Here is a 19,891-nt window from a genome sequence, read left to right as displayed (position 1 = left end):
GTAGAACTTAAAAACAAAAACACATCAACAAAAAAATATATATAAAACAAAAACTTTTTAAGCAAAAGAAAAAAAAATATTAAGAAAACTGCAAAAGAAAAAAGTGAATTGTTTTACTCTAGTAACAATAAAAAAAAAATAAGAAAACTGCAAAAAAGTAAAAAGTGTATTATTCTAGGAGGTATTCCGATTAAATCTAGTGTGATTATCAGAGGAAGTTTGTTTATTTAAAAAGTTGACTAAACGGGAATTTATTGGGCTGCGCTTTGGTTTACGCTCTACTAATCGGTATTTGACAAGTTTTTGTTTTTAGTGTATGCAGATTATTTCGTAATATCGAAGTCTTTGGCATCCCAAAGATGAACAATTTAAAGTTAGAAAAAAAAAAATTTTGTTGAGACACATCATCATATAGTAAGTTCATAAAGTATCAGTAGTTGTACGAGTGAGTGCCGTTATGCTACACGATTAAACAGTATTGTATATATATAGGACTAAGACTAGCATACTTTCGACTATATAGAGGATTGATATTTATGAAGTATTAAGAGTAGTAGTAGTTATAATTCTTGTGAGTGCTACTAGTAAAAACTCCGGGAGATCGGACGTAATTCTATTCGAGGGGTGCGACTTAATCTAAAAGGTAGAAGCTACTTACTTACAGGCTATCCACCGATTAATTAGCATTAAATATAAGTTGACAAAAAAAAATGATGAGCATATTCTTGGTTGGTACTTTGAAGACTAGACTATACAAAGGATGATGAAGGGGGATGAGGGGTCTCTTGAGAGAGGTGGTGGTTAAAAGTCGGGGCTTACGAGTGTGACTAGTATTGATTTAGAATTGGCTTATGAGTACTCTGATTGCTGTGCTGCAACTGCGCAACCGTCTCCTCTTCCCCCTCCCCCTCCTCCTCATCGACGAGATTCCGATTCGATTGGGATTGCGATTGGGATGGGGATTCCTGTTGCTGCTGGGCGGGAGGCGGCTGCGGATGTTTGGTGCGCGGTCAAGCGACAATGTCGTTGCCGGGATTGTAGCCAAAATAGTTGAGATTGAAGTCGTCGCTGAAGAGCACTTCCTCCTCCGAGGGCTCCACCTGATGCGACATCTGTATGCCCAGCTCCATGGGATCGATCTCCGTGATGTAGTACTGCGAGTGGCTGCCACCCAGATGGCTGCTCCCGCTGTGTGGCTGCTGCTGCTGCTGTTGGTGCTGCTGCTGCTGTTGATGATGATGATGATGTTGTTGATGATGCTGCCGGAGTCCGCTCTCGGTGACCACGACGTCCTTGTGGATGGGATTGAGATAGTCTTCTGAGGAGAAAGTTTCAATATCAATACGATATTGGATAATCAGATTAATCACATTTATTGCGATACAATTACAACATGAAACATAATATATAAGAAAAACTTGTATTCAATTCATTTTTGAATAACCAAAATATTAGAAAGTTCCTTTCAATACGAGTGAGCATACTTATTACGGGTCTTAGAACGTTTGGTTGACAATCTGGTATATTTTGGTATATTTTAATATTTTGTGCTACCAAATTGATAGTATGTTTTAGACTGATTTGGTCGATAATATTATTAATCAATATACCAAATATAACATTTGGTATATTTTTAGTAAGTGTGGTATATTAATTTAGTATAGCTTTAGACTAATTTGGTTGATAATCTGGTATATTTGAGTAACCTACGGTATATTTTGAATGCAGTACTAGATCAGTATACCAAATATAGCTTTCGGTATATTGTTGTATTTTTAGGTATATTACTTTGGTATATGTATATTTTTCTCTCTATAGTATATTTTGAATGTAGCTTTCCTAAATGTTCAATCATTATCATCAATCATACAAAATATTTCACACAAATTAAATCACATTTTCATCAGTTTGAAGTGAATTAGCAAGTTGGCAGCACTCACCATTGTCGAGGAGCACGTCCTGGTAGGTGCTGATGATGGAGTTGACCGACTGCACCTCAACTTCCCGATGGATGCCATTGAGGATCTGTCCCGCCGTCTTGCGCAGCTCTTCATCGCTCAGCAGATCGCTGAAGGGTAAAAGTCGCTGATGTTGTTGCTGCTGCTGTTGTTGCTGCTGCTGCTGTTGCTGATGATGAAGATGGTTGTTGTTGTTGTGGTGATGATTGTGATGCGAATGATTGTGACTCGCTGAGGCGGATGATGATTCGCTCGCTTGTTGCAGCATCTCTTGCGTCAGCGCTGCGGCAGCTGCAGCTGCCTCATCGTAGATGCAACTCGCTTGCTGTTGTTGTTGTTGCTGTGGCGAGTTGCAGTGTTGCTGCTGCAGCTGTTGCTGGTGATGTTGCTGCTGCTGCTGTTGTTGTTGTTGCTGCTGCTGCTGTTGCTGCATTTGCTGCTGATGCTGTTGAATGCGTTCCCTGTTGATCGACTCCATCTTGAAGAACAAATCCAATCGCTGCTTTTTCTACCAAACAAATATTCAATTGTCAACTCTGCTGTTCCACGATCTTTCCGTTTCCACCAACTTACATGCTCCCAGGCCAGCACATTCTCCGCTGAATCGCCGCTGGAGATTGCCCACAGATGGCCAGCTCCTTGAGGGGCTTTCACTCCTTTGCGAAAGTGCGGATTGATCGAGAGATTGTGCCGCACCGAATTCTTCCAGCGATCATCGTTTGACTTGTAGTACGGAAAGCGATCTCTGTGTCACGAAATGGACAGAGACAGATATAGCGAGAGAGAGGGAGAGAGAGAGAGAGAGAGAGAGAGAGTGAATGAAAGGATGAGTATTGATTAGATAAATGGTTTTTAAACATATTCTAAAATTCAAAATAAGTTTACATTAAATTTAATGTATTCCGAAAGTTTCAGATCCAGGAATTTATTCTTTAAGCCTTTCTATAAACAGCTCTCATTGATAGAGCTTAAAAAGGTATTGTTAACCTTTTCACTACAATTGAATAATATGCTTCTCGGTATATTTGAAGGAAACTCATAAGCTCATAAGCATAAGACTCCTAAAAATTCGGTTGTGATTAGATAAAAAATTTAGAAGTTATTTAAGGAATACTTTTTGAATGGCAAAAAACGCTTGGTTACTACGAAATTTAGTTGCTTTGACTGACAATCTGGTATATTTTAACCTCTATGGTATATTTTGAGTGAATTACTATGCCAATATACCAAATATAATCTTTAGTATATTTTTAGTATTTTTGTGATGTACAAATTTCAATCAATATAACAAATATAACTTTTGGTCTATTTTTAATACTTTTGTGGTATATTAATTTGGTATATTTTAAAATGGGTATCCCTTAGTTGAACATTTTTAACCTTTCTTGATTGTTTCAAATTCTTTACAGAGCTTTGAATCCTGATTAAAACTAATTAATCCTATTTAGCACATTTAGCCTAAAAATTGACCAAAGTGGATTTTCCATTAACATTTTTACTCACAAATACCTTAAAATGTTCAATATTCAAATTTTTCCCGATTTTTACACTTTTTTTTTATATAATTATTCATATTATTCGCTCTTTGTTGTTCCAAAGAAATAAATCTCTTGGGTTTTTCATATTCAGTATCTTAATGGTTACTTCTAAGTCAGTAATAGAATAGAATTTTAAAAATAACTAACTAGATTGATAACAAGATTAGTTCCTTATAGTTCTCCACTTTATTTCGGAAGTGTGGACCGCAAAATAAATAAAAGTATTACAAAATTAGTTCCTTATAGAGTTCTCCACTTCACTTTTAAGTCAGTAATACAAGTAGAATGCATAAATATGTTGGCAAAATAAGTAACTTGATAGATAACAAGATTATAGAGTTCTCCTTATAGAGTTCTCCACTTCTTTTCGGAACAATCTAATACATTATTTGCCGCCTTGTTGATTGGTCAGAAGTGTGGACCACAAAATAAATAAAAGAATTACAAAACTAGTTTCTTATGGAGTTCTCCACTTCACTTTTAAGTCAGTAATAGAATGCATAAATGTGTTGGCAAAATAAGTAATCAGATAGATATCAAGATTATAGATTTCTCCTTATAGAGTTCTCCACTTCTTTTCGGAACAATCTAATGCATTATTTGCCGCCTTGTTGATTGGTCAGAAGTGTGGACCACAAAAGAGGCGAGGCTTCGGCTTCAATTTGGTTGGCTGTAGAGAATAGAGCTCGGCTAGCTGGACAGTTAGGAGTTGGTGGTCAGAAGCTACCCCCAAGCGTAGACGAGGCAGCCAGGCAGTGGCAAGGGGCAAAGGAATGGGGCACGTTGCACGACTATTAAAACTTTTTGACCAGTTGCAATTAAAGTTTCAACATGCGCACGACAAGCCGCCAGCGAGGCAGGCAATTTACAAGGAACACGTCACTGGCACGCCACTGCGGCAGCCGCACACGACTGGAGGGGAGTGAGAGGGATAGCGAGGGAGAAAGAGCGAGAGAGAGAGATACGTACGCGGACAGTGGCACAAATTATGCGTCGTTTTTGTTGCCAGTCACGAACAGGCGATTTGGACGTAAGGCAAAAAAAATGGAGAATGTGGAAATGGAGTAGCGTGGGATGGAGAGGGGGTAGTTGAGGGAGGGGAGCATGTATGTATGTGTAAAAGGAAACTACGTCGACCGGAAAGGACATCGCGTGCCAAGCGCGCTCCCACTCTGAACACCAACGCAAAGCTCTAGTGAGTAAGGATGTAGTGGGGAAGAGTGGGGAGGGGGGACAGAGGGGTGGCAGGGCTAGAAAATGGAAAGTATTTCAAATTACGGCACACACACACACACACACACACACACACACATAGCTCGACTGCCGCACACGCGCCAGGTCCGAAAAACAACCCCCGCTATGTCATTGGTTAACTGCTGCTGCCCCCCCTCCCCCTCCCTCACCCACCAAGCAACCGCCCTTAGTTGAAAAGCAATCCAAAAATCTTTTTGTATTTCAACACGCGAGGCGAGCCGCCGCTTTATATACGGTTCAGATATATATGTATATTCTACTATATAGTATATGCACTTACATATATCTATATAGTTTCATACCCTGTACACATATAGTAAACGGGTAGCTAGTTCCGCATTGGTTCCAAGCTACATACGGAAAAATATATGAGTACATTTTAAGGGGAATCGAAGAATAATTCCTTAAGGTGGTATCTGAATTAAAAAAAGGTGTAAATATTGGAACTGTGGAACACAAGTTGAATACCTTAAAATATTTTAATTAATTCCTTGATGTGGGAGAGTTCTTTATAAAGAAGTTATGAATATTGGAACTTGAATACCTTTAAATATTATAATTGAATTCAATTAAACAAATTGAAGAGGTTCGGATTATATGTTGAATGCAATACAAGTTGATCTAACAGTCCTGAATCCTTTCAGCTCAATCGAATAAGAATATTAATTCACTTGAAGTATTTAAAGATATTTCGGCTATATATTGAATGCAAAATAAGTTGGATGCTTTGTTAGTCCTGAAAATGTTAGCTCAATTGAGTAATAATATTTAAATGATACGTTCCCTTTAAAAGAACTTTATCTTACTCAAACCTTTGCATAACTATGAATAAATAATTAGATTCTAAAAAGCTAGACAACAAAAAATTACTTTCAACGGAAGAGGCTTTAAAAATGAAGTGAAAAGTCTTGTCCCCTGACTGAATTATAGAATGTATTTTAGAAATATTAAATCTAGAATTAAATACTTAATTTAATTTACAGAAAATAAAGGAATATGTTATATAAAAAAAGAAAGGAATATATACTATATTCATATTTATTATAACATATGTAGGTAGTTTTGGTAGTCTTCAAATTATCACCTCAATAGTATGATAAATGTATAATTAAATAAATCCTATAACAAGGACTTTAACTACTAGCGAGTAGCGAAATAGTTATGCCATATTGCTACTCCTTTTCTAGGGTATTACAACATGGAGCACTCCAAGTGTGGGGATTTTTTTCTATTTTTTTTTTTTTTTTTTGGTTGAAATGACGACTCATAAACGAAATGAAATGAAATGAAATGAAATAAAATGGGATGCATAAATCTATGGCGGGCATAGCATAGGGATATGGCACGGTTACGATACGGACTACTCCCAACTCTCCACTCTCCCTTTGTGTTCCGGGTTTGGTTTTTGGGGTTTGTCTGGCTGGAAGTTGAAAGGCCGCTGGCAGAGCCTTTAATGATCCCTTCGTAATGTTCTGATAACTGTCATTTTCGGGCTCCACTCGTCAGCACAACGGCTTGTCTACTCCACGACCCCGAGGAACATCATATCAGCACCTGAGCCATGTGAACTATGTGAATGTGAACCACCCACCACCCACAATCCACCATCGACCGTCCACCCTCTACCACCACAACACTTGCCCGTGGTGCACGCAGACGTCATGACGCATCAACCGAAAACATACTTGCTACGTGCAACCGGAAAGATGGCACTTCAAATTGCCTTTTTCCTCACCTCCGTCTCGCTCCTTTTCTGGCTGACTGACTGCCTGACTCAAAGGGAAATAAGGAGAAGAAAGGAATGAAAGTATACTATAGTATAGAAGATAGGCTAATGGTCTGCTTTACGTTGCTCCCATTTCGAATTGTGTTCGGTTCGGTGCAGAGATAGCTTTGAGAATTTGCGAAAGGTATTTTGTTGTTAGTTGAAGTCTAATTTCAATTCTGGGGTTATCTTCAACTGGGATAAGTTGGGGATAAGTTATTTAGTTATTCAACTATCCGCTGATTTCGGGAGAAACTTTTCCTTTAAGACGTAGCTTAGAATATGTCGATGCAATTGGATGAGAGACTTATATCTTAGTTAATACACAAAACTGTAAATAAAATTGTGCAAAATAGTATTGAGAATTTCTAGCTTTTTCGCAAAGAAGTTTAAATCTTAGTGGAGGGAACTTTTTGAATTAGAAATATAGGAATCATGTAGAATTAAGAATTAATTTCGAACATTTCGGTAAATAAGTTTAAATCTCAGTAGAGAGAACTAGTTGAAGTGTAGCTTGAACTCTGGGGTTATCTTCAACTAGGATAAGTTCAGGATAAGTTATTTAGTCATTCAACTAACCGCTGCTTTCGGGAGAAACCTTTACTCTAATGCGAAGTTTTGAGTATGTCGATGGAATTGGATGAGAGCTGACTTCTCAGTTGATATAGAATTGAGGACTAATTCCTAACATTTCCGCAGAGAAGTTTAAATCTCAGTAGAGGGAACTTTTTGTTCAAGAGCATTAGTTTTTAACATTTCGGCAAGGAAGTTTAAATCTCAGTAAAGGGAACTTTTTGTTGAAGACACAGGGAATCGGAAATATGGGAATCCTTTAGCTGTGAAGTGGAATGTGGCAAGTGTCAAGTAGGAAAGTGGGAAACGGGAAATGACTTTGTACAATCCGTGTTTGGCATGCTTAAGTTGGCTGCCACAGTTGCCCCGATGCACTTGTAAATTTCAAAATACGCCAATAATCGCAATAGAGGAGGGGGGATAAGAATGGGAAATGGGGAAGAAGTCGAAATGAATGTTGTGTAGTTTATGGAGGAGCTGCATGTCTAGCATGGTTTAATCATCATGCATTCGCCGGGTTTTTTCAGTGCTCACCCTCCTCCTTCTCCTCCTTTTTGGCTGGCTGACAGAGCCAATCGATAGGCGTGGGCGTTTAGACAGTGATACACAAAAGTATACATACACACACTCACTCGACTCGACTCAACTCAACTCGACTTGACTACTCGAATCGTTTCTCGGTGCTCGCACTTTTCGAATTGTCAACGTTGCTTTTGGGGCTAAGGGAGGGGACCAAAGGAGAGGGTTGAAAAGGGGGGCAGAATAATCAAATACCCACTATCAACGTCGTCATCATTGTCAATGAATTGAATGACTGACTGCGCCCCATTCGCATTCACAATCACATTCACATTCACAATCACATCGCATTCACATTCAGTTTCGTATTCATATTGTCGGTTTTTTGGGCCTCGAATGAAATTGTCGAATTACACGGCATCTTCGGAAGGATAGTGCCACGCCCCCACCCACCTTCCTCTCCTTCTGCCCTCTTCTGCATAATGGGCATAATAATAACAGGTCGCTCACACACACACACACGTGTCATATTGTAATATTCATACCCGGAAAGAGAAGCTTAGAAGAGTCTTTTAATGCAGCGTCAACTTAAAGAAGATTTCCACAAACATAATAACATTAATTCGAAAATATCACAGTTTTTATAAAAAGAGTTGCAGGATTTTAAAGATTTTAAAATCGTTGAAGAAATTTTAGCATTTGTTAGCCCAATTTTGATGTGCTAACTTTTTATGGCTAACTCTTATATATAACTTCATTAAAGTGAACCTTTCAATAGCTGATAAGTTAAACTGCAGACGATATCTTATTTGATTGTGAATATCCGTTCAAGATCGAACTTTTATTAAACAGAATTCTTTGCTAAATCACATTATTTGTTAGTACCGGGTATTTGAGAGTCGGGCACACTTTTTAGCTATAGCCATAGCTCAGTTGTTTAGTGTTTACTATTTGTTGTTTCGGTTTCAGTTTCGAAAGCAATGCGAATGGTCGAATGTGGCATCCGGAGTTGGGAAAGGGAAAAGAGGAAGAGAAAGGGACATGGACAGGAATCAAAAAGAGGGGGCCAAGCTGCTGTCCAGCCCTGAGCTCTTCCATTGAGTCCTGTCAAAGGACGAGAAGCAGTACTGAGTCAGAGGCATGAGACAGAGTCAGAGTCGAAGGAGTCAGACTCAGAGGCATTCTGTCTGATGGGCTGGGTGCTGGTCGCTCGGACTGATTGGCTGCCGTGTCGGGGCGTGCCTGGCACGCAAGCCAATCCACACAGAGAAAGAGAGAGAGAGAGGGAAAGAGAGCGAGCGCGCTTCATTTTTTACATGGCGGCGAGGCCGAGTCCTGCGACTCGAGTCTCGAGACCTGAGCCATGGCCTCTGGGGGGATCCCCGGACTGGGCAACTACTTCTGGCGGTTGCTTTCGAGTTGATGGCTCCTCTACACATATACATATGTATATTTATAAGCTATACTAAACTATATATGTATATATATATGTATGTACAATATATAGTAGTAGTTGCTCTGCCGCAACTCAGTTCATAAATTGTTGCGGTCCTTTTGCCTTCCTCCGTTCGCCAAAATGTTTTCTCTGCTGTAAATGTGCAAAATTTATGGATTATTATGGATGGCAGCCAGCGAGCAGAGAAAACTTTTCTGCAAATACGTACTAAAAAAAAGAAGAAAACCCAAGTTGTTTTCTTTTTTTTTAATGGAAACGCCCACAACAAGTCACAAGAATTACAAAGACGGTCTCAAGTTGTGGAATACTTTAACTAGAAATATCTCCGACCAGGACGAAGACGAATGCTGAAGGCAGCAATGAAATTTACGGTATTTACCATCTCAACATAATGAAGAAACTAAAAGATTGCAACCTAGGCAGTAAAAAGAGTTTTGGAAAAAGAAAAGAAGAGAAGAGGTTTGAAATAATAGTTTATAAAGAAAAATGAAAGAAAACTGTTTGGAAAAAGAAAAGAAGAAAAGAGGTTTAAGAAGAAGTTTGGGAACAGAACAAAAAAGAAGAGGCTTGAAAGGATAGTTATAAATAAAATAAAATAGGAAGAAAGAAATTCTAAGTTTTATTTATTAAAAAATTGAGTAGTTGCGAATTGTCTTTCAAAGGAAATTAATGATTTAAGAAGCGAGAGACGTTAATATATTATAATTAAAGTGGGGAAATGAATTAAATTGGAAGAACAACAAAATTAGCTTTGATTGACAATCTGGTATATTTTGTACTCTATTTTAATAATATACCAATAATAATATACCATTATAGTAATATATCAATGTACCACCAATACAGTTCGGTATATTGCAGTATTTTTTCGTTATAATACCGCTCACTGAATAGTAGCTTTTTTATTTGTTATTATTCGAAATGCTGATGACAGGAATAAAATGGAATTCATTAAATACCAAAGCTAAGAAGAGAGCATAGAAAGCGAGATCAAATTCCCACACATTTTTCCCACTTCTGCAGCCAATTTATGGACGAACATTTGTCGGATGTCAACAAGATGGACAAAGGGTTAAGAGGGCTCTTTGCTTAGAAGCATTAAAAACCTCTTTAACGCGCGTCGCAGTTGATAATTAATGCAGAAATTTAGTGTTCCTCTCAAGCCCAAAAAGAAACCGAGTACCAAACACATGTTCGAATGTCCTGTGAATGATCGGTGTTCTGTGTTCAGTGTCCTGTGCCTTATGGCCTTCCTCGGCTGCTGTGCAATGAAGCATGATCCGCATCTAATAAACACTCAATATGCAATTCAAATTGACCGGAAGAACGGTGGGCACTCAACTCGACTTCAGACGGGATCAGCCAAAAGTAGAGAACAGAGTCGAGAGGGGAGAGGAAAGAGGGAAGAGAGAGCGGAGTAATTGCAGCAAGTTGTGCGCTTGTCAAACACCTGATCCTGATGCATTGAGGCGTGTAAAAGGTGTAGAAAGGCCGGAAAGGCGGAAAGGCACGGAACAGCCCCTAAAACACAGCAACAGCGACAGCGTTTAACCCCTCTCCCTCTCCCTCCCTTCCTCACTCCTTCCTCACTCCCTCTACGAGTTGTGAACCCAACCCCGGCAATTAATAATTATCGTGAGCAATGTGCAGCGTATAAATTTCATGGGCAATTGCCACACGCTGCTGGAGAGGGAACTATGAAAGAGTAGGAGAAGGGGGGAAGGAGGGGAGGGGAGAGCTGAGTCGCGTGGGCGACTCAAGCGAACGCGCAGGCGCCTTCTCAGCCTTCTCGGATGTTTGCCTTGAACGGACGAGGACACGGCTTCGAGCTCCCCCCTGAGCTCCCTTTTGTTGCTGTTGCTGTTGCTTTGTTCGTGGGCTACAAAGTAAATTTGTGAATGGTTAATGAAAAGTTCCAGCAACAGAAGGGAGTTGGGGAGGTGGGAGGAGGTCGGGAAATTGGTTGGTCTGCTGGCTCATTACATTTAATGAACAGGTTGCCGAACAGTTCCTCCCCCAAAGTCGAAGGCGATGTCGAAGTCGAAGCCAGGTGATGGGCAACTATCATAAATTGCTGACGAAAGAGACAGAGAGAGAGAAAGAGAGAGAGAGAGCGAGCGAGAGAGCGAGAAGTGGGTGGGAAGCATTTGGATATATATTTCTATAGGATAGGATATTTACACGCAACATTTTTGCTGTGGCTTCAAATATTTACAGTGATTCCCCCTCTTCTGCCTCCCTCACACAGGTGCACTTCGGCCCACCCGGTGGGATGGGGGTGGGAAGAGGGGGAGACAAATTAATGAACCTTGAAAAATGTGTTAAAAGTTTTTTATTATTGTCATTGAATTTGATATACAATACACATCCATAGATGTGTGTGCACTTGCTTCTTCTATATTCATTTTGCTTCTGTCTCTTCAGGGGGTTTCCCCGTTTCGAAACTAGGTAAAATAACGCACAAATAGAGCGAGCGAGATAGATACGAAAGAGAGAGAGAGAGAGAGAGAGAGAGAGAGAGAGAGGGGATCCAATTAAAAGTTGTCGTGGAACAAAACTTCAACTCGCCTCCAATCGCAGCAAATGCAAATGAAGACGAACAAACTTCGAATTTTTCCTTTTTGACAAATTTATGGTTTCGAATGAGGAAACCTTCATCGGCACAAATATAAACATATGTACACAGAAAAATAGTTCTAAGATCAAGATTGTGGTCTAAGGAGAAGAACATGAAAATCTTAATGTTAGAAAAAACATCTCGTTTTAAAGAACGTTTAAGTTATTATTAATAAGTATAACAAATCTTTTAACTTTTAGACCAAAAATCTTATTGTAAATCAACAAAATAATATATTATATTGTTTTTTTTTTTCTTTTTATTTATTATTTTATCATTTTATGATTTAATTATCGCATTTTTCAGTTATTCAGTTGAATTTTGATCATTTACGCAAAATTTATTATCGACTTACTAACTGAGTTATGAACGAAAACATTTGAATCTAGATAAAAACTATAAACTAGGAATTTCGTTTTGAGAATTTGTTCTGATAAAGGTCTTATTTTAAAAGCATATTTGGAAGATGAATGTTCTTGGCTTTAGAACTTGATCTTTTTTTATATTATATAAATAACTTAAGATTGTGCTAATTGAATGGTCATAAAATGAAAAAATAAAAGAAAATTAGTAAAAGAAAAAACAATATAACTTAATATTTTTTTTATCTTATATTAAGATTTTTGATTTAAAAACTATAACATTTGTTCTTGGTATTAATATGAACTTGGGTCTTATATTAAATGTTTTTTAAATCAAGATGTGTTTTCTAACATTAATTCACTTCAATTTGCATGAGGCTCTTCTCCCTGAGAATAATATCTTAGTCCGCTACATAAAGTTAAATTTTATAGTTAAATTTATTTTTCACTGAAATCAATTACCAACAGCTTACTTTGTCCATTACCTGAAATTTTGCTTATCTGTAACTTGTATTAAGCTCTCATTGAATTCGATTTCAAAGAGAATTTTGAAAGTGTCATCATGAATTTTAAATTACAAATTATTGAATATAATAAAGATTTATGAATGGTTGGATAATGGGAATACAAATTATTAATTTGATTACAATTGCAAAGTCTGAAGAGAGACTTTTGCATTTGCATTTGCATTGTAAATGAGGTTTGCAATTGTTTCTAGCCTTTTAGTGGGTTGTTTGACTTTAGATCTTGATGTGTGTCTACACAACTTGTTGAACAACAACAAGAAAAACAACAACAACAATAAGAACAGAGAACGTAGAATGAAATTTAGCAGGTAATAAATTATTGAAGCTCGCAACTTTGTTTGCCTTTTGTTGCTGGTTGTTAACCAAACACTAAAAATGTAAATAAACTTTTGCAACATCAACACGCCGAACAAGACGAAGAAAAAGAAGAGGGAGCCGGAGGAAGAAGAAGCAGCCGGAAAAATGGCTAACGGGAATTCAAAGTGCCAAGTGCCAAGTGCAAGGCGAAGAAAATGCTTGAGATTTCTTTAATTGCATCCGGCAACAAAATGGCTGCCAGATGTGTGAGGAATAATGGAGTATATAGTATATAGTGTAGTACTTACGATATCCATTGGTATATGCCCGACACCGTCAGCTCACCCTTGTCCTCGAGGGCGTATTCGATGAGTTCCGTGTATGTGAACGGTGGTTTCTTTGGCCTGCTTGTTTTGCGGTGGTTGGACGATTGGGTTGAGTTCGGTTCGGTTTGGTTCGTTTCGGTCGAGGTTGGGGTTGGGGTTGGGGTTCGTTTCGTTCCCCATTCGATGAGGGAGTAAAGGTTGAGGGTGGTCCACATCGATTGGTGGCGCATAAAGCACACGACAGCGGAAACGAAAACGAGAAACCAGAAAACGAGAAAAAAAAACAAAACAGAAAATACGTCAAATACGTCATTTGTAATTCGTAATCAAGTGAGATTTTTTCGATGGCTAAGATTCTCTTAAAATTTGTGCATAGCAAATACAAAAAGAACACACACAATTCATAGATACCATTTAAAGACCTTAACTGGATTTCAAGTATAGATTTGTGAAATAATAAAGAAAGTGATCTAAGAATATCGAAATATTGAATATGATTGTATGAAACATTATTCACAAAGTATATAAAAGACGAGACAAAGAAAATAATTCCAAAATTGTATTATAGAATTTATAATTTTGAATTTCTTTGACTTGATTTTAAATATATTTTGTGTTAATCTTTTAAAGAAAATGATTTAATATTGTATGTGCTTAAATCAAACATTGCTCACAAAGTTAACTTATAATATTTTAGAATTAATAAAAGGCTACACAAAGAAAATAATTCCAAAGTCATATTACAGAATTTATAATTTTGAAATTCTTTTTCTTGTGTAGTGTTTTAATTATTCCAATACAGCTAAGAGAGCAAATAATCTTATAAAGAAATAAAATTATAGAAAATAAGAGATATATAGCTCAGAACCGTTGATGTATCTTCAGATGAAACTTATCGTTCCTTCTTAGAAGATAGCTCAGAACCCTTGAAACTTCAGAATAATTTGTTTACTGTATTTGGTATAATAATTAACATGTAAATAAATAAATAAATGAATAGAATTATTCTGAAGTTTCATCAAGGGCTCTGAACTTATCTTCTAAAAAGGATAGATTTATTTTATTCGCTCTAAACTATTTTCTTAAAAGGAGAGAAGACACAAATAATTTATTGACAAATTTAAAATATTTTAAAGTCTCTTTGAAGTTGAATGAATTACTAAAATATTATGAAGTGTTATTGAAAGTCTTAAGTTTCATCAAAATTTTTTTAATGGTGAAAATTATGTTGGATACTATTAGAAAATAAGATTTAGAGAACATTTCTCTTCAGGCTAAAAAATTATTAACATGAAATGCTTATTTAAGGGGATTATTTGACATTCTTTAGAATAAATGTTATTTAAAGGATCTCTATATAAATATTGGGTTATTTATTATATTGAATCAAGTATTAAGTACTACATTTAATTTTAGAGGAATGAGAGCACTATATAAATAGCTCTATTGGAACTAGAATTAAAAAACAAATTGGTGGGGTTATTCGTGATTCGCAATTTTAGATTCGTTATTTGTTTCAATTTGAAATGCTTGCTACTCAAATAATAAGAGTTATGATAATAACTTTAACTACAAAACTTTAAAAACTTAGTTAAATTATAATCGTGAAGATTAAAGATTGAAGTTCTGTGAATATTCTCTAAAGGACTGAAATAATAATAATAAAATTAAATTAAAATTAAAATATATATATATATATATAAATTCGAACTTTTAAATAGCAATTTAGGCTTATTAAGGGCTTTAATTAATTTAAGAATTCCAATTAAAATGAATCAAATATACTCTTTACAGTCTTCTGAATATTCTCTAGAGGATTCGAATAATAATAATAAAGTTAAATTTAAAATAAAAAAAAAGTATTTACGGTCGAACTTTTAAATAGAAATTTAGGCTTATTGATTACATCACTTCATTTAAGATTTGCTTTTCCAAAATGAGTTACAAACTTAGTTAAATTATAATTGTTAAGATTGAAGATTGAAGTCTTGTGAATAATCTTAAGTCTTGTGAATATTTTTAAGAGGACTCAACTAAATATAATAAAATTGAATTAAAATTTTAAAAATATACATATATTTAAAGTCGAAATTTGAAATAGTAATTTAAGCTTATTGATTACTTCACTTCATTTAGGAATTCAAGTTAAAAGTATAATAAAATAATTATCTTGACAGTGCCCGCTACTGAGTCTGAGGGAATATTCTTTATAGGATTCAAATGCTTTACTACTCACGCCTTGGAGCTGGTGTCCTCGACAACGACGTGCTCGGCGACGATCATGTCGTTGGCGTCCATCTCCGAGGTGACTTCCATGACGAGCTCCTCGAACTTGCGTCCCGTCTTCGTGGGTGAATTGGATGTCGCACCTCCCCCTCCGATTCCCCCGCCACCGCCCGCTCCCGTTGTGGTCGCTGTGGATGCGCTGCTGGAGCAGCTTTTGGGTGATCCACGTTGATCGACGAGCAGCAGCGTTGAGCTTGCGCTGGAGTTCGATGTCGATGTCGATGTCGAAACTGATGCGGATGCGGATGCTGGCGAGGCGGAGCTGCAGGGCGAACTGATGGCCATGTGGGCGGCTGTGGTGGGCGTGGCTGGCTCCACGCTGACTGCATTGGCAGCGTTACCCAATCGCTGACCGCCTCCAACATCGGGAGACAGATGCGGGAACTCATCGAACTTGAAGTTCAACAACCACGAGAGATTCTTGTCCTCGAAATCCGGTTCCGATTCGTTCGATGGCTGATTGGAGTTGCGTCGACTGCCCGTCGTCTGTCGACTTGGCGCCTGAGTTGCTGGCTGCGCTTGAGATTTCTGAGGAACCAGGAAGCTCTGCTCCTGAACTCCGCTTGACGGTGGCGTCGCAGTCGAAGCTGGGGCCGAAGGCGGAGGCGGCGGCGGAGGAGGCGGAAGCGTTGCATTCAGCTGAGAGATTTCCGTTTGCAGACCCGAATTGTAGCGATGATCGAGCTCAAGCAGCTCTCCCGTCTGCCAGCCGCCGGCATCGGCTTCAGCCTCGAGGGGAGCACCTGAGGGCGGAGTGCAGTAGGAGACGGCGCCGGGGACGAGGAGACTGCTGTCGTAGGCGAACAGATCGTTGATAAAGGCCGCTGAGGCGACGCTGACTGAGGCAACTGCTGAGCTGGAACTATTGTTGTTATTGTTATTGTTGTTGCTGTTGCTGTTGGTATCCTGCAGCTGGAGCTGGAAGCACATGTCCCCGGCGGAGTTCTCGTAGTCGAGGTGACGCTTCTTCCAGGGATTTGCACTCAACTGATCGTAATCGTGACCCAAAGCCATCGTCTGCTGCTGTTGCTGCTGTGGTTCAAGTTGCGTCTCGTATTTGCGCTTCAGAAAGTTGAAGTCGTTGTCTTGTTGCGGTTGCGAATGCGGATGCGGATGAGCATGAGGATGTGCTTGAGGATGCGAGTGAGAGTGGGAGTTGGAATGGGAGTGTGAGGCTTGGGCATGGACGTGGGCACTGTTGCTGGCGCCATTCACCGCCAGATTGACAATCATTTTGTCTGATTGATTTCCACGCAGTTTTTTCACCGACTTTTCCCACACACACGTGTGAGAGTCGCGCACACAGAACAAACAAAAAAAGGAAGCACGCAAGCACGAGAACGACTCACAGGACGAAGACGAAGTCGAAGTCGAGGACGAAAACGAGGTCGAGGCGAATCGAGTCGAGTAGAGTCGAGTGTTGAGTCCGCGTTGGATTCCGTCTCGCGCTGCGTTTGGCCGCGGAATGCGACCGAACCTGAAGTCCAAACTTTTTCCTTTGCTATCGCTCTGCCAGCGTCGCAGTCGACGTCGTTGCTCATAGGCTCATAGCTGAGTGGTCCTCTCTCTCCCTCTCTCTCTCTCTCCCTCTCTCCCTCTCTATTTCTTTCTCTCTCTCATTACCCTTGCGCATTCAGTCAAGCACAACTATCGATGACCTCTCTGCCCCTTTTTCCTCTTCGACATCGAAGCAGCCAAGGAGCGACCTTTTAACTTCACCCGTAATACTTCTCTTCTCTACACTTCTTCTACTCCGGTACTTCTAGTGTTATAGGGTATGATAAGTTACTATCCGTCTGTCTGTCTGTCCATCTGTTTGAGCCTCTCGATCTCACAAACCAAGAAAGCTAGAATTACCAAATTTGGAATCAGCATTTTTTAGTTTAAGCTTTCTCTTTAACCTTCGTAAATCCCTAAAACGTGAGGCTAGAGTTTCCAAATTTGGATACAGCATTTTTCAGTTCAAGCTTTCTCTTTAACCTTCGTAAATCCCTAAAAAGAAAGGTTAGAGTTACTAAATTTGAAGACAGCATTTTCTAGGGCAAGTTTCTGATTCATACTTCGTAAATTCTTAGAAAGAGAACTAGAATTGCTAATTTCAGAGACAACATTTCCTAGGTCAAGTAAATCCTTAAAAATTTAAGCGCAAGTTGAATTTATCACAAATGAAATTAACGATAGTATTCTATTAACCCTTTGACATCTGATTTAAATAGCGTTAACTTAATTTGAATATTAATACTTTGTTAATGCTCAAATGCCAACAAAGAAGCTGATGACTGAACTGAAAAGAAAAAGATTGAAGCACAAAATAAATAGTAATGCGATATCGAGGAAAATAACGACAATATTACGTATATGCAAAGATTGTCCTTAAAAGGAGCAGCTGCGCTGGTCACACTTAACTGTGTTTACGAAAATGTCGAGCGAGTAACTCCAAGTCGAGCAAACTTCCTTAATAATTTTAAATATACATTGCAGCTCACTCTGGTCACACTGAATGTTAAACGATTATTTGTAAGTCGAGTAGACTTGTTAACTTTTAATTCGGTAATATTAAGAAGCATTTATAGTTTTCTCTGGTCACACTTAACTACTGCGTATTTCTATTTTATTTGTGAGTATCTTCAAGTCGAGCAAACTCCTCTCCAACCTGCTTATTAGCTTCAGCTAGCGGTTCTCTCTGGTTCTGCTCGGTCGCATTTTGTCCATAATCGAACATGTGCCCTTCTCTCCTGTTCTCCTTCTCTTACTCTTTCTATACGTGTCTCTCTCTCACTCCCTCTCTCTCTTTCTCTATCTCTTAGCCACCTGCCCAGAGCCTGGTGTCTGCTGGCGTTTTAGTCCATTGCCAATTTGTCGAGTTGTCAACGAAGCGAACGCCATTGAAGCGTCTAATCGAACACCCAAGCACCCTGTATGCCTTATATCGAGTACTATACTATATATCCACTCTATCTGTTTCTCTCTCTCTCTCTCTGACTCTTTGTCTGTCTGTCTGTCTCTTGCACAGGTGTTGCGCAGGATTCGATTCTCTCAGCGAGCAGCGAGCACGCATGGTTGCCAAGGACTACGGAGAGACCCCATTGGAGGTCGCACACAATTTGGAGATATCTTCCCCCCTTTCTCTCTCTCACTCTCTCTTTCTCTCGCTCTGAGAGATCTTCTTGCAATGGCGGACAATTGGAGTGTCCAACAGTGGAACAGAAAAAAAAATATAAAGGTTCTTATGTACATATATTTCTCTTTCCTGGCATTTGATTTAAACGATTAATCGCTTAGTTATTATTGGAAACATTAACTCTTAAATTATTATTTCAATTGTTTGTTTACTTATTTCTATTTGTGGAACTATTTCTTTATTTACATTATATATTTTTTATAATTGTAGCTTAGAATTATTTGTAAAATTTATCTGTTTGTAGCTTTTACTTAAATTCTATTATTAAAATAAGCGCAAGTATAAAGCTAAAGTTATTGCACACAAATTGACTGTTAATTTATTACATATAAAATAAAATTAATTTTTATTGTGATTATGAAACAGATATTGAAATGCAAATTTTGTTAATTTGAAACTCATACTCGACTTTATTAGAATTTAACATAATTTGTCTTATATATTATTATATTTAGTATTTCAATTTATATTTGACGATTATTATTATCAAAATACCTAACATTTCATTTACTTTATTGTGATAAGTATTATGAATAATTGAATTTATATTTGTATAAGTTATTTAAGAAATATTGAATTGGTTTGGCTGACCATCGGTTATGCTTTGCACTCTATGGTATATTTTGAATGTAGTAGTACATCAATATACCAATTATAGCCTTTGATATACTTTTGGTATTTTTGAGGTATATTTCAAACGTATTCGTTTCTAAAATTAGTATATTTTATAACCTAGGGTATGTTTTTAAAGTACTACTATATAAATATACCAGCCATTACACATTTTAGTATTTTTGTATATTATCTCAGTATATTTTTAGATTGATTTGGCTGGCAATCTGGTATATTTGTAACTTCATGGTATATTTTGAATGCAGTTCTAAGTCAATATACCAATTATAGTCTTTGGTATAGTTTTAGTTTTTTTGTGGTATATTAATTTAGTATATTTTGTACTCCATGATATATTTTAAATGTAGTACTAAGAAAATATGCCAAATGTAGTATAGTATTTTTGCGGTATATTAAGTCTATATATTTTGATTGATTTCAATTAATGAAGATTAATCTTGAAATTAAATGAAAATTATTGCAATTTATATTAATTCAATATTCAAAATATTCAATGAAACTCTGTCAAAATAATGTCTGTAAATGTTGCTTGGGCATTATTAAAACACAATTTAAAAATACATTTATTGAGTTATAATTTTACATATATTTTAATACAC

The 19,891-nt window shown here is 37.7% G+C and overlaps 1 protein-coding gene across 1 annotated transcript; it reads right to left on the bottom strand.

The window, feature by feature from the left end:
- Positions 1-138: 138 nt before the first annotated feature.
- Positions 139-16,711, bottom strand: LOC117566564 (putative uncharacterized protein DDB_G0288537). Its single transcript, XM_052004478.1, has 5 exons — positions 15,429-16,711; positions 13,175-13,270; positions 2,532-2,703; positions 1,941-2,466; positions 139-1,315 (listed from the first exon to the last, which is right to left on the bottom strand). Exons 1-5 carry the CDS (start codon positions 16,709-16,711, stop codon positions 1,011-1,013), a joined length of 2,382 nt encoding a protein of 793 aa, XP_051860438.1. The 3' UTR covers positions 139-1,010.
- Positions 16,712-19,891: the final 3,180 nt, after the last annotated feature.

Source organism: Drosophila albomicans, chromosome X, assembly GCF_009650485.2.
Source record: "Drosophila albomicans strain 15112-1751.03 chromosome X, ASM965048v2, whole genome shotgun sequence".
Taxonomy (NCBI): domain Eukaryota; kingdom Metazoa; phylum Arthropoda; class Insecta; order Diptera; family Drosophilidae; genus Drosophila; species Drosophila albomicans.
Note: the sequence above shows the minus strand (reverse complement) of the source record. Positions and strands in the feature narration are given on the sequence as shown.